The 14,682-nt window shown below is 42.7% G+C and overlaps 1 protein-coding gene across 4 annotated transcripts in view; it reads right to left on the bottom strand.

The window, feature by feature from the left end:
- LOC144319562 (cytochrome P450 3A12-like) overlaps nt 1–13,304 on the bottom strand; it is a 45,930-nt gene extending 32,626 nt beyond the window's left edge. The window contains exons 1-3 of one of the 4 annotated variants that reach the window (XR_013385367.1): nt 10,693–11,033; nt 9,068–9,161; nt 280–332 (exon numbers count right to left, since the gene is read on the bottom strand). Coding sequence is in view for 3 of the 4 variants with exons in the window: in XM_077907823.1 (XP_077763949.1) it covers nt 280–332; nt 9,068–9,161; nt 10,693–10,796 (251 nt within the window). In the remaining variant the exon portion in view is untranslated. Of the gene's footprint in view, nt 1–279; nt 333–570; nt 592–9,067; nt 9,162–10,692; nt 11,034–13,030 lie in introns of those variants that run through there. The other 3 variants (XM_077907824.1, XM_077907823.1, XM_077907825.1) reach the window with 3 other exon arrangements.
- Between the last annotated feature and the right edge of the window lie 1,378 nt (nt 13,305–14,682).

Here is a 14,682-nt window from a genome sequence, read left to right as displayed (position 1 = left end):
AAAAGAAAAGGTGAGTAGAAATGGCTTTCCATTCTGTTTATCCAAACCCTTCTTTCAAAGGATATATTTAATCCAGACTATAAATAAAGGATACACTCCAGGTCCGATTTACACTTAGAGCTGCACACGTGGTGACATATGGGATCTTGGGAAGGAGAGCCTCCAGAAGCTTTACTACAGCAGGCTTCATCACAAGGGGCTCTCGACTAAGACTGTCCACACCACAGGGTCCTCCTCATCACAACAGGCCTAGTCAATGGAAATGTCCAGAATACTCACCCCCACATTCTTCCATACTTTCTAAAACATTTCTCATCAAAATCACAAAAACCCTGCAAGAGAAATCAAAACATATTATTAGTCTAAATGTACTGAGCCCTATGGGTAATGGGGAACAAAATGACTTAGATCGCATGAAATGTGCCTTACAGCCTCTCACTAGCAGATAGAGGGAAGCTGTTAATCACAGGGGACTATCAGAAATGAGAGAAAACAGAGGATATATGGAAATGGAGAATTTCATGTCCCTCTTGCACTATTTCCAAGTGTTGGAGATACTGAACATCTTACCCTGTCTGGGAGGACTGGGTAGTCTCTGTGTGTCTGATGTGTTTGGCTTATGCATTATATCTAAATCTCAGAACCCTCTGAATCATTACCTCAGGGCCATGTAGAAAACTGGAGCTGAGGGAAAGGCAGCATGGCTGCATATTCTGAATGTCAGATAGCATTCTGTTTGTTGATCTCATGAGCCCTACTAGATTCCAGTGGATTTAGGATATTTGTTTTATTTTATGTTAATTTTTAACTCTTTATTTTTTAATTTTTTAAAAAAAGATTTGTATTTATTTATTCATGAGAGACACACAGAGATAGGCAGACACATAGGCAGAAGGAGAAGTAAGCTCCCTCCGGGGACCTGATGCGGGACTCGATCCCAGGACTCTGATCATGACTGAGCCAAAGGCAGATAATCAACCACTGAGCCACCTGGGGGGTGCCCCAGATGATTTAGGATATTAAGGCACCAGTGACCTCTTTTACTCTAGCAGTTTTACATGAGTCTAAACATGCTTGTTTAGTGAGAAAGTGAGGAATGTGAATGACAGAATGGACTCGCTTTCCAGTTCTCCATCACAACACAGAGAGGGGATAATGCCCTCATCCCACAAATATCAGAAACAATTAAAATACTTGATAAGAGTTTTCATTTCTATCACTAAAAGAACAACAACAAGACTTCTAGTGCCTACATTTCAACTGTGATTTTGATGTTTTAACAATACAAATCAGGATCCCGGAAATGTGGTCTTGGGTGTATGTACTAAGAAATTGATCTGGGAAAAAGTGGAAAGGAAATTATTGTTTCTTCAGAGGGAAAGTCCAGAAGTTCTTAGACGATAATTGGGCACTGAGAGTCTCAGGAGGGAAAAGCGGTGTGGACGGCCACAGACTAGCTAGAGTTACTAAACCAAACCAAGCTCGGACTTGCGTCCCTCATTTACTCATAAGGCTGCTTGAGAAAGGACTTGAGCAATGGTTTCCGGAGATCGCTTTTACGTGATCGCCCACATAATACAATTGATATAATGTGTTCTAGCCTGGTGGTAAAGTTAAATAGGGGTCTGTGCTATTCTTACTGGTCTGTTAATCATATCTATTGTCCTTTTGAAAGCGTATGCACCTAGAATAGCATGTTTATCTATTAACTAGGACCCTCCTGTGTCAGTAGGGTCTGCCATGCATGTAGGTATTCCTTTATCTTTGCTCTGCTTGTGCTATATAATACCGTAAGAACCTTGAATAAAGTTGACACTGCTTGGACATCATCCACTGTGTCCCTCCTGTCCCCATCTCTTTTCTTTTATTTACCTCATCCCCTTACCCTTGGGACCCTGATCGTGTTGCTGCAGAGCACGCAACAAGTGGTGCCCGAACAGGGACCTGAGCACGTGCAAGAGAAGGTGCACATATAGGTGAGTAGTCGCTGACAATCAGGTAAGGGGAGCCTGGTTACTTAGAGCCACAACAGGAGTAAAAAATAATGGAGCAGTCACAGTCTATGGAACAGTTTTTTTTTTTTTTATGACCACTTTGCAGGCCCTTATGAATCGAGAAGGGTCCAAGGTCTCTAAAAAGGCCTTGAAGCAATTCTTTTGTACTGTATCAGACTTGTGTCCCTCATTTCCAAAAGAAGGGACTGTCAGTTTGGAAGCCTGGCAAAGGGTAGGACAGGAAATTAAAAATCAACTTAAAAAACATGGTCCTATGGCCTGTCCTCCAGGCACCATGCAAATTTGGGAAGAAATAAGAGAGGCTTTAGATCCACAACACACTTTCGAATTAATCTCTATAGCCTCTCATGAATCCCTCCCTGAAAATGATGTTCAGACCTCTTCAGAGGAACAAAAGGTGAATAATAATTTGATGATTGAGTCACCATCACTACCAGGAGGTCGGGATTTGCTCACCAAGATGGGGGCACAAATTCGCTTCCACTCCGAAGGAGCAAAAATCCTAAACAAGGAGGGGCACCCAATTCAGGTGCTTGTCCTGAGTTTAGAAGACGGATAGCAAAAAGACCACCAATTACTTAATACTGCCCCCTCCAGATTCCCCCACCAGTGTCTCAGATAAAAATTGAGGATGGGGAGCAAATTGATTGACTTTAAGTGGATCCAGATGGAACATAGTAAACAGGTCTTGAAAATTATCACTACTAAACCTAAAACTTCTATTCTATTGAGGTTTACTGAAGGTCACATAAGCTCTGTTATCTTTTTGCAATCTGTTAGTAAAAAAAAATTGATTAAATTGATGGTTAATTGTTTCCAAGTTTTCATAAGTAATTGTTAAGATACCTTTCAAAGTCCTTGGTAACCTGAAACCTTAGTCACAAGTTGATGATAAATGGAATTAAATTCATCGGACATCTAGGTCTTTTCCAAACAGAAAAAGTGCTAAAACGTTGATTTGAATCTGTTGGTGGACATGCTTTGTACTTAACTGTTTCATAAATTTGCCGTCTAAAGAATTCTGGTGTTCAAAAATCGGTTACTCCTTAGTTTTCACTGGACACTAAGGTTCCTAAAAATGAAAAAACTCTGCTAAAATAAGACTGATGACTGACAAGAAAAGCAACTCTGGGGGCAGCTCTGGTGGCGCAGTGGTTTAGCACTGCCTGCAGCCCGGGGTGTGATCCTGGAGACCTGGGATCAAGTCCCACGTTGGGCTCCCTGCATGGAGCCTGCTTCTCCCTCTGCCTTTCTCTCTCTCTCTCTCTCTCTCTCTCTGTGTGTGTCTCTATGAATAAATAAAATATTTTAAAAAAAGAAAAGCAACTCTGTATGTAAAAAAGGAGATATGAAAAAAAAAGGAGATATGTAAGAAAAATGTAAGGAATGGAAATATATTTTTGTTCAAGGGAAAAAAAAGTAATTTTGTCCCAAATGAGACTGACTGAAAAGAAATGTCTTAGGACAAATTCTAAATGCAAAAAAGGATGTAAAAGTGTTATAAAGAAAAATCCTTAAAAAGAAATTTTAGATGTGGTCAGGACAAACTAATATCAAAGTAAATGAATTTTAAAGTACAAGAGTATAAGATTAAAAGCCTGCTTTCTGTTCAAAAGTTTCCTTGATATGTTGGTCTGCTCTTTTTTTTTAATAATAAATTAATTTTTTATTGGTGTTCAATTTGCCAACATACAGAATAACACCCAGTGCTCATCCTGTCAAGTGTGTTGGTCTGCTCTTGATAAGAGCAGCAGGGATCCCTGGGTGGCGCAGCGGTTTGGCGCCTGCCTTTGGCCCAGGGCACGATCCTGGAGACCCGGGATCGAATCCCACGTCGGGCTCCCGGTGCATGGAGCCTGCTTCTCCCTCTGCCTATGTCTCTGCCTCTCTCTCTCTCTGTGACTATCATAAATAATAAATTAAAAAAAATATATATCTCTGATAAGAGCAGCAGTTTTGTCCAAAAAAGAGTCAGGTATGCGGGGGCAGCTGTAACCACAGAAATGGAGACCATCTGGGCAGAGCCATTGACAGCCCAATGGCGGCTCAATGGGCAAAACTGATTAACCACAGATAAGGTACAAGCTTTATTTAGTGTGAATTTAAATTGGCAAATAGCCTTGTCCTGTTATCCAGGACAACTTAAATATCATCTTCCCGCAGACAGACTGCAATTTCTTTCTACCACGTCTGTCCTCAGTTCTGCTATTATAGCAACAGAACCTCTGGCTAACGCCGTCACTATATTTGTTGATGCTGATAAAACAGGGCACATTGGAATCTACAAGGAATCCTATAAGACAATCTACAAGGAATCCTCTAAGGCTAAAACAACTTATCAAAGTCATTATCCCACTAAGTAAGTACAAAGAGCTGAACTAAAGGCTGTCCAACTGGCTTTGCAAATGTTTCCTGAACCATGCAATCTATTTACTGACAGTCACTATGTGGCTCGAGCTGTACCAGCCTTGCCACGTGCTTATATACTCACAAATGATGAGGAATTATATCACTTATTCTCTAGTATTCAGCAATTATTAAGGGCCAGGAAAGTTCCTATTTTTATATCCTATATACGGGCCCATACTAATCTGCCTGGTCCCCTCTCTGAAGGCAACCACATTGCTTACACCATTACTCACACTTATATAACAAACATAAACAACAAACAATTGGCCACACAGAGTCATGCTAATTTTCATCAAAATGCCTCAGCTCTTTGTCAGCAGTTTTGCATCACTAAGAAGAGGCCCACCAGATAGTAAAGAACTGTCCGGCCTGTCCAATACACCATCCTGTTCTTACTTATTCAGTTAATCCCAGGGGATTGATGCCTAATCATCTTTGGCAAATGGATGTTACCCTCTTTCCTGCTTTCGGCCGCTTAAAATATATACATGTCTCTACTGATACTTTTTCTGGGTATATCCACACTACTGCACATTCTGGAGAAGCCTTTACTGATGTTTAAAATCATTTATTTTCAGCCTTCTCCCAAATGGAAACCCCTAAGGCCATAAAAACTGATAATGGCTCAGCTTATAGCTCCAAAGCCTTCCAGAACCTTTGTGCTACCTTTCAAATTAAGCACTCTACAGGAATTCCCTACAACTCACAAGGTCAAGTCATAGTTAAAAGAGCTAACAGCACTCTCAAATCTTACCTTAAAAAATTAAAAGAGGGGGAGATACTACAGTGAAATACTCTCCCCATATGCATTTAACTCTAACTCTTTATGTTTTAAATTTTTTGAATGTTGATGATATAGGACGAACAGCAGCTGAACGATTTTGGCATCCAGATTTTTCTCCTCTCCCTTACGATAGGTGGAAAGATCCACTGACTGGCATTTGGAAGGGCCCCGACCCTGTCCTTCGCAAGGGGTGTGGGTTTATCTGTATTTTTCCCCAGGATGAGGACACCCCGCAATGGCTCCTGGAACGATGGTGTCGACTCCTCACCCCTACGCCGGAGACTAGCCAACCTGACCATAACTCGCCAACAAAAAAGAAGGAGACGTCTCCCGTCGTACCGTTGGGCCTGGATAAGGGAACTGATCAATCAAGCGATAAGTCTGGCTGAACAGACACAGCCTAATGAGTCCTTACTTACTATCCTTCTTATTGTATTAGCTATTACAACCCCTCCTGTTGGTGACACGGCTGTATATTGGGCCTATCTACCTGACCCACCTACTATAAGGCCAGTTACTTGGGATGATCCTACTCCCCAAATACACACCAATATGACAGAATATTTTGGAGGAAGTAGTTCTGATGGCATGGAAGTAGCAAATCATTCTATTAATTGGACGGTCCTGGCAGCTCAGGTACCCATGTGCTTTTAATTACCACTATATGACCAAGAACCAGTTAATGGTTGCTTGGTAGTTCAGCCTCACATAGTGACATAGTTCAGCCTCACATAGTGACATATCTTTCAAAAATGGGAAAAAAAAAAAACGAAAACCCTCCATCCCGACTTAACATAATGTTAGAAAGGTGGACAGTCTATAAGGTCACTGGTGACACCCCTCCCAGTGACCCCCAACAAGCTATGTGCCCTCCCAGGTATCCCAATTGTCCTCAAAACTTAACCCATGCTATTCCAGGTCCTATTTGGATGGAGTGCCTTCAGAAGACACCTTTGGTCATCTCTCCTCATGGCATCCCTGAATTTTCTATCACGGACTGGTCAAGAATGACAAGAAAGGAGCCTCTGCACTATATTGCATATCCATCTGGTCGACCAATGCATAATGTGACTATAACCGGAGGGTTTTTTTCTACCGTCGGAGAAATGTACCACACAGAACTCTGGAAATTGGTAGCCGCCATGGGACCAGCCAAGATGCAGACAGCTAAGAGTGGCTACAGGAACACAAAGGACTTCAAACTTACTATACGGGCCTCTGTCCCTAAGCCTTTCCTGTTGGTGGTAGGATATGGGACGGCAAATTTTTCCTTTATACAAAATAATGGAACTGATATATTATTTGAACTAGGATGTAAAAATTGTGTATTAACCAATTGTTTGCCTGTGCACTTGCCCTCACCTCAAACAGGTCCTGTCACTATCTTTTTGACTATGCAACCTCCTTATTTACTATTGCCTGTTGAGACTGAAGGCCCTTGGTATGCTAATTATGGTTATCAGTTTGCTGTGGGAATGCAGCTACAATTGAAAAGATTGAAATGCTTCCTTGGGCTATTGCTAGCCCATATTGCTGCATTGGTTGCTCTTATAGCTACTGCAGCTGCAGCCTCTGTGGCCTTACCCCAGGGTGTACAGACAGCACAATACGTTAACAACTTAGCAAAAAACGTCTCTTATGCGCTGTCTACTCAGGAGCGTATAGATAAAAAAATTCTCAGTCGTCTTGATGGGCTCAAAGAAGCAGTGGAATTTCTGGGAAATCAACTATCCCTGTTGAAAACCCAGATGTCTCTGGTTTGCCATGGCGGGTTTCAGCATATATGTGTCACCCCTATGAAAGCCACTAATGTAACATGGGGAGAAGTTAAAAAACATCTACAAGGAATATGGTTTCATAGTAATATAAGTCTTGATTTGTTGGCGTTGCAAAGGGAAATCTCCATTATCAGTTATTCTCAGATAAGTATGACAAACCCAGCTAAAATGGTGGCTCATATCTTGGATGGCCTGCACGGATTTAATCCAGACAACCTATTAAAATATTCATTCTGGATGTTTATAATCATATTTACTATTATGATCTACTTTTTGCATGGTGTGTGATTCAGGCCAAGGCAAGACGGCACAGATTCAATACGGATGCTCAATTACATTTCCTTAATCTTAAAACAAAAAAGGGGGAAATGTGGACGGCCACAGACTAGCTAGAGTTACTAAACCAAACCAATCTCGGACTTGCGTCCCTCATTTACTCATAAGGCTCGGGAGCCCAAAGGGTAAATGGTTGGTTGACGCTTGAGAAGGGACTTGAGCAATGGTTTCCGGAGATCGCTTTTACGTGATCACCCACATAATACAATTGATATAATGTGTTCTAGCCTGGTGGTAAAGTTAAATAGGGGTCTGTGCTATTCTTACTTGTCTGTCAATCATATCTATTGTCCTTTTGAAAGCGTATGCACCTAGAATAGCATGTTTATCTATTAACTAGGACCCTCCTGTGTCAGTAGGGTCTGTCATGCATGTAGGTATTCCTTTATCTTTGTTCTGCTTGTGCTATATAATACTGTAAGAACCTTGAATAAAGCTGACACTGCTTGGACATCATCCACTGTGTCCCTCCTGTCCCCATCTCTTTACTTTTATTTTCCTCATCTCCTTACCCCCAGGACCCTAATCGTGTTGCCACAGAGCGCGCAACAAAGTGGAATCAGAGAAACAAGCCTCAGATCTGTGGGAAAGGAACTCCACAGCAGAGAGCAGCTTGCAGGTGAGACTGCCAACTTCCTCTATGTGATCTTCTAACCCCTGTCCAGAGGCTAGGCTTCAGACAAGGCATCAAAGCTGGATTACCCACAACCACTCTACCAACATCAGTCTGTGTGTCACTAGTATATTCCATTCAATTACATTAATTTCTTTTTTCTTAAAGATTTTAATGATTTATTTCAAAAAAGAAAGAGAGAGAGCACAAGCAGGGTGGGGGGTGCAGGGAAGAAGCAAAGGGAGAGGAAGAGAGAGAATCTGAAGCAGACTCAGATGCTGGGCTCCATCCCATGACCCTGAGATCATGACCTGAGCTGAAATCAAAGGTCTGATGCTTAACCAACTGAGTCACCCACCCAGGCCTAACCAGTTACATTAATTTCTTAATAATTTTGTCAAAGTATCTTTTTTCTAGGGATATATGGGTGGTTCTTGCTTTGTAGGAAAACACACAAGACCTTTAAAGGTTAAAACCTGAAGTCAATAGAGAAACAGCATCTCACCTCAGTTAAACTCCCTCCCTGCTGAACTCACACATAGGGTGTCTCTTTTGAAGGTAGAGAAGTAAAGCTGAGATTTCACTGTTAGCAAAGGGAGAATTAGATGCATGCAAATAGCTGCAGGGGGTTGGTCAGTTCGTGAGAGAATTCAAGTATGTGCAAATTCCCCAGTGGTGAATCTTGGGCTGCCCAATAATCTGAAGTTCGAGAACCATCCAGGAAATGAAAAGGGCTATCCAGGGCTTGTGCAAGAACAAAAAAGTCTGATTCTAGCATACATAGCTCACTGGACCACTAGCACGGACACCCTTGGTTCTCTTCTCCTAATACCAATATGATGATGCCTTCCTGGGAATCCACACCTTCCAAAAACAAAACAAAAGCCTCTTCATAATGCTCATAAGCTAAAGTATCAAGTTCCATGCTGAATTAGTCAGAGAGCTGGGCTGCCCACTGAGGCAAACCCTGAGGCTCGTAATAACAGACAATAGAGCTCTGGGGTAGACTTGACACCATTTCTGGAAAGTCAGAAATCGAAGATTTCCTCGTGAGAAGGAGCATTTTTATTATGGAATTAAAGTGGGATTTGCAACTGACAGAAGCAAAAGTCATAGCTCAAACAATACTCACATTACGGTAGCCAAGAACAGTTCCCAAAAAAGGCAGAGGTGTTGGCCCAGGAATTCCCAGCTTCTTAAAAAGTCCATGCGTGTAGGTCCCATAGCTATAAAGCCAAAGAGAAAGCCAGGTCACAGGGATGGTGGAATAGGTGCTGGGGCTGGCCAGTCAATGACACAGAAGTGGAATAGTCAAGGGAGGGAGGAGGTAACAATCGGCAAGAAATGATAACAACAATTCCAACAGCAATAATTGCATTTGCTCATCATCATCTGATGATGATGTTGATCATCTCCTTTCCAGTCTGTCAAAACGAGACTGTCAAACCGTAATAATGTGAGACTGTCAAAACGTAATAATGATTAGCTAAGAGTAGCTGAAAATGTCGTGGTCTCAATCCTAGAATGAATATTTGATAAATATTCCACCCTTGAGTGTTCCTGAAAGATTCATGCTGATTTCTTCCAGGAAATTCAGTTATGCCTATTTAATAAATGACTCTTCCATGATTTTGGAGATTCTCATTCTAGGTGGAAAGAGGAAATGTGATTCTCTACTCTAAGTGATGAGATTTTGCTTAATTGCATCTACTCAAGAGCTGAGAGGTTCTGAGAGCGGACCATGAAAATACTCATACAGTTTGCTCAGACATCTTTGTGTTTTTCCTTCACTATAGGCTCTGTGATGGTTCTGAATATGGGTCTTCTTAAATCTATCTTCAGAGAGAGAGGCCTTGAGCAACTACAGTGCTCTTATGTTTGTATAATAAAAATTATGTCCAAACTCCACTGTCCCATAGAAAAAAGACAGCTTTGCTAACAGTGAAATCTCAGCTCCACCCAAGTCTCTGTTGTGGAGCAGTCTGGTTCTCTTGAGCTGCAGAGAAGACAGACTGGCCTATATGTGCCCCAAATGACTCCATATACAAGAATCAGTAAGAAAACAATCCACTTCCAGACCATTCTTCCCATCGTGGCATCTGGTCCTTCAACCTGTGATACTCACCTGCTCAGCACACTGCAAGGTACACTCATTTTCTCTTCAAGATGGTTACTCACAAAGCAGTTAGTTTACTGGCTCTGTGCTTCCACTGTCTGAGAAACCCATTACGGTTGATGCTCCCTATGACAGGCTTGCCTACAATCATCTTTCATGTGTCATGTGTAGAATCCCACAACTGGGGGTTCTAGATACTTAGAACCCTTCCACTTAGGTTTGCTGAGGGATGGCAGGGCGGAGGAAGAAGAAAGGCTGAGGATAGGAGCTGCCAGAAACCATTTTACCCATGAACCTGCTAGGCCTACAAGGTTAACCCAGAAGAGGCAAATAAGGAAAGTACAGTGGGAAATGATGTTGGGTAGAGATGGTACATGCCCTGCAGGTGCTATCTGATATGAGACCTTCCAAAGTCCAGACACCTCCAGTTGACAGCAGAATACATGTTATGCAACAAAAATGAGTAATGATAAAATGTTCCATAGATTGGAATGAAGACCCTGTCTCCTCATCTCTGGGGACTAACCTTAAGACAGTAAATGTTCAAAATAGTCCCTACAAAACCAGCAAATCATATAAAATGTAAACAAACTCACAAAATTGCACAAAATGACCAGTATTTGAGGGACCAGTGGATGTACCTCAGCTGTGCCCGACTGAGTGTTTGGATCCTTCCTCTAGTACAGCTGGACTCATCAGCACCAATTGTAGAAGCCAGGGTAGTCTTAGTTGGTCCCACCTCCATTCTCTTCTTGTCATCACCACCACTCTAAATCAAGTCCTGTTTCTGAACATTCACTGTGCTCCATGAACTCCCAAGTGAGGCCAAGCAAGTGAGGGATAGTCAGGAACACTGGTCCCAAGGAAAGATCTTGTGTACTGTCTAAAGCCACATGGCTCCATAAGAAGGCAGGCAGGGGGCTGAGTGAATTTTTCTGATTCTTTCCAGCTTCCCTCTTCTTGGTAGAGTCATGCAGCTGCTGGTACAAATGAAGGGCCTAACAATGAAGCCATTTTAAAAATTGTTTTTGATGAGAGACTGCTAACTCTGGGAAACGAACTAGGGGTGGTGGAAGGGGAGGAGGGCGGGTGGTGGGGGTGACTGGGTGACGGGCACTGAGGGGGCACTTGATGGGATGAGCACTGGGTGTTACTCTATATGTCGGCAAATTGAACACCAATAAAAAATAAATTTACCAAAAAAAAAAAAAAAAAAGTTTTTGCATTCCATGCCTGCAGAGGGCACTGTCTACAGCTACTGAGTCTTGGTTACACCAGTGTCTTGGTCTACAGTGTTTGCCTGGTGGTGACAGTATCCAGTGACAGCCCCACTGCCAGATGACACACTGGAACTTACATGGTGTGTTCTTGTTCCCTCGCTTCAAGCAGACGAGATGCTAACCTTATGGTCCCATGATGATCTCCTGTGGGACCAGGACAGAGGAGTATTTCTGGGAGGTCTGTTCTGAGGGAGGAATATTCTCCCGCTCCATCCCCAGTTCTACCTGGATGCCTCTCACATCAGTTCAGGCTCTGTCTCACTACTCATCTGTAGTGAGTAGTGAGATCCTTAAAACAACAAGTGGGCACATGCATTTGAGACACATACAACCTATATCATGGAAGTATGCATGTGTACACTAAATTCATATTACTCTAGAAGACATAAGCTATTTATGCACCTTTATAGTCACAAAGGCTGAACCAACAGCCCTCTTTTATTGGTAGGAAAAAGCATACAGGAAAGACTTTTATCTCAGCAAAAAAAAAAAAAAAAAAAAAACCCAACCCTATTTTAAGTAGAGTGAAATTAAACACTACCTATTCAATTTAAATGTCATCATACAGAAAATGTCTTGCCACACTACCTAGCATTCTAACCTTTCTCTTAGAAAATGAAAATGTTCTATGTTCCATGTTCTATGTTCATATCTCATGATTTCCTCCTCTTAAAGAAAGTGAAATTGAGGCAGAGGTCAAATATGACATGGAGGGTCTGTCCCTATCCATGTTGTAAAACTCAATCCTTTCCCAAACTGCACCACGATGGTGGGAATCCCATCACTGAAAGGAATTCCTCTGCCAGATGTTTCAATTCCTCCTCCAGTACTGTAATATAAAGGCAAAAGCATAGTTTAAAGCCAAATTGGCTTTCAGGGCTCTGCCTCTTGGCTGCTGGCAGATTCATATTGAGGGGTAGAGGGAAAAAATCTCTATCCTGATGCTAACCATTCCAGAGAGTGGAAGGAAAAGGTGAAATGAATAAATTTTGAAAGATTTCTACCACGTCTCCTCAGCTCTAAGGATGTTGATTTAGGGGTAAGGAGTTCTGCACAGTACAGGGTGAGGGATGGCCAGTAGAGGGGTGCAGGAAAGAGGGAAGAGCTCAGTCAGAAGAGGGGAAAAAAGCATCTCTAGCACCCCCTCAGTTGTCAGGGTGCATCAAGTGCCTTGTATTCATAATGCCTGGCGGTAGAGAGGGGGGGGAGCAGGAGCCACCTAGTGATACAGGCCCAATCCAATACATATCCTGTGGAAGGCACAGACCAGAAGGTGAAGGTAATGAGCCAATGACTCAAGCCACTCCCTCGGCCTCCAGAATCCCCATAGCTTAGAAAGGGATGAGGACCCCAGGGTATTGGGGCCTGTTGATTTTATTCTGCCTCTCTTGAATTCTGCTTAATTAGTCTAGGTCCCAACTGGTGGTCCATCAGAAGATCGCCCCCAGAAGCAACTACTGTCACTCAAACCCTCCTGGCTACAGGAATTGGAGTTGCGGTGCAGTAGGTATACTTCAGTAGATCTGGTGAGGTCAATAATAATCTTTTAGGTGTTCACAGCATGTTTGAAGTACTCAACACTTAAGCAACTTCTTTCTTAATTCCTTGATCCTCAAAACAGACAAGGAAAAGGGAGTGGATGCTGATTAGCAACACAAATTGAAGGTTCCGGGGATGATGAACCTGGGTAGTTACTTACAGGTAGAACAGCACCAGGCTGGTGGCCAGAAGAAGCCAGGTTTCTGTGGAAAAGCTTGGGATCAGGTCCATGGCCACTTTCTCTCTGTGAGTCTCCTCTACTTTTGTTCAGCAGTGTGGGCTAGTCTTTGATGACCTGCGTGTGTGCAGCTTCCCTTCCCATAGCAATGATTCCGTGAGGCTGGAATGTGTATACTGAAAATGGGGCAGGACTGGAGCTGGAGCCCGTAGCAGGGCCCTTTCCCCCAGCCATGAGTGTTGGCAAAGCATCATGGACACACTCCCAGATTGACCTTTGAGATCATATTCTGTCCAAAATCAATAAACAACTCAATCAGTGTTATCGGTAATCTCAAAGGTTACAAAAACTCAGGTAAAGTCACCGTACTTAAATCCCTCACTTGCCCTTGTCACCATGGCTTCCTTTATTTTTAAATACATGAAATCCTTCAAGCAAGCTAAGTCTGCACATCTCTACCCATGTGGGTTCCTCTGACTACAAATGCCACTGGGCTCCCTAGAAAGCTCTTACCCATCCTTCAAATCCAGCTCTGACATATTCCCCTCTATTGGAGTCTTTCTTCAGCAACCTCCTTGAACACATATAACCGCTTTGTCCTCTGGGGATTTCTATCCCCTATGCCCCAGTTCTATTATTGTGAAGGTTGGTGAGGTTGAGTTGGTAGAGGTGCAATGATTGGGCTTCCTCTAGGTCCTTTCTGGGTGAATTTTTGGTGACCATCCCACATACCTGATGGGAGAGATCTGAGAACATAGCATCTGGAAATTACCCCTGCTCATTATCATCACTCAGACCCATGTTCTGTGTCTGTATGGCCTGAGAAACTGTGGATTATGTGGCATACCTCTGGAATCTCTGGGACAATGGAGGTGTCCCAGAGAAGGGCCTCCAATCCTTAGTACCAACAATGCATAGACATAGAAAGCTGGAAGACAATCCTAGGAAAAGTAGGGGAACAAATCCCAGGAATTCTGAAATACTTCTGCCCCCTTTTGGGGTCTTCACTGGCCACCATTCAATAGGGTCATGCTATTCCATGTTACAGATGTAAAGACTGAGACTTATTGACTGCAATGGGCTTTCCATCAGCCATTGATCACAGGAACCTATTGCAAATAAATGAACATAAAGTGAGACTGAAGAGTCCTCTGCACTTTGCAACAGCAGAGCCCTTCCATGATAAGTGTCACTATAGAATATTGAGACTGAAGACTACAAAAGCAAACTGGTTAAGTTTCTGTTCAAGACCTTCATGGTGACCTGAACAGGGGTTTCCTTGTGGGTCTCCCACAACAAAGAACTCTGCCTCATCTCAGCAGGGAAGGCAGATTGCCAATAGAGGTGATAGTAAGAATATCGTTGGATGGGATCTGCCTCCCTAAGTTCCCCAGCAGAGAGGTACACAGAATACATGCAAACAAGAACAGATTCCTGTCATTGGATAACAGAAACCACTTATGTCTCTCACGTAAACACAAAGCCTTTCTTGTTTTACTTGGAAATCAAATCTCTGTGGAAACTAACACGCCTTCATCCTCCTCCAAAACCCATGCTCCACTATGACAATTTCCTAACTAAGCCTAATATGAGTATCCTCCTGCCCTATTCACCTCAGGTCCTGCTCTAGCTGC

This window comes from Canis aureus, chromosome 8 (genome assembly GCF_053574225.1).
Source record: "Canis aureus isolate CA01 chromosome 8, VMU_Caureus_v.1.0, whole genome shotgun sequence".
Taxonomy (NCBI): Eukaryota; Metazoa; Chordata; class Mammalia; order Carnivora; family Canidae; genus Canis; species Canis aureus.
This window is presented reverse-complemented; position numbering and strand designations above follow the sequence as displayed.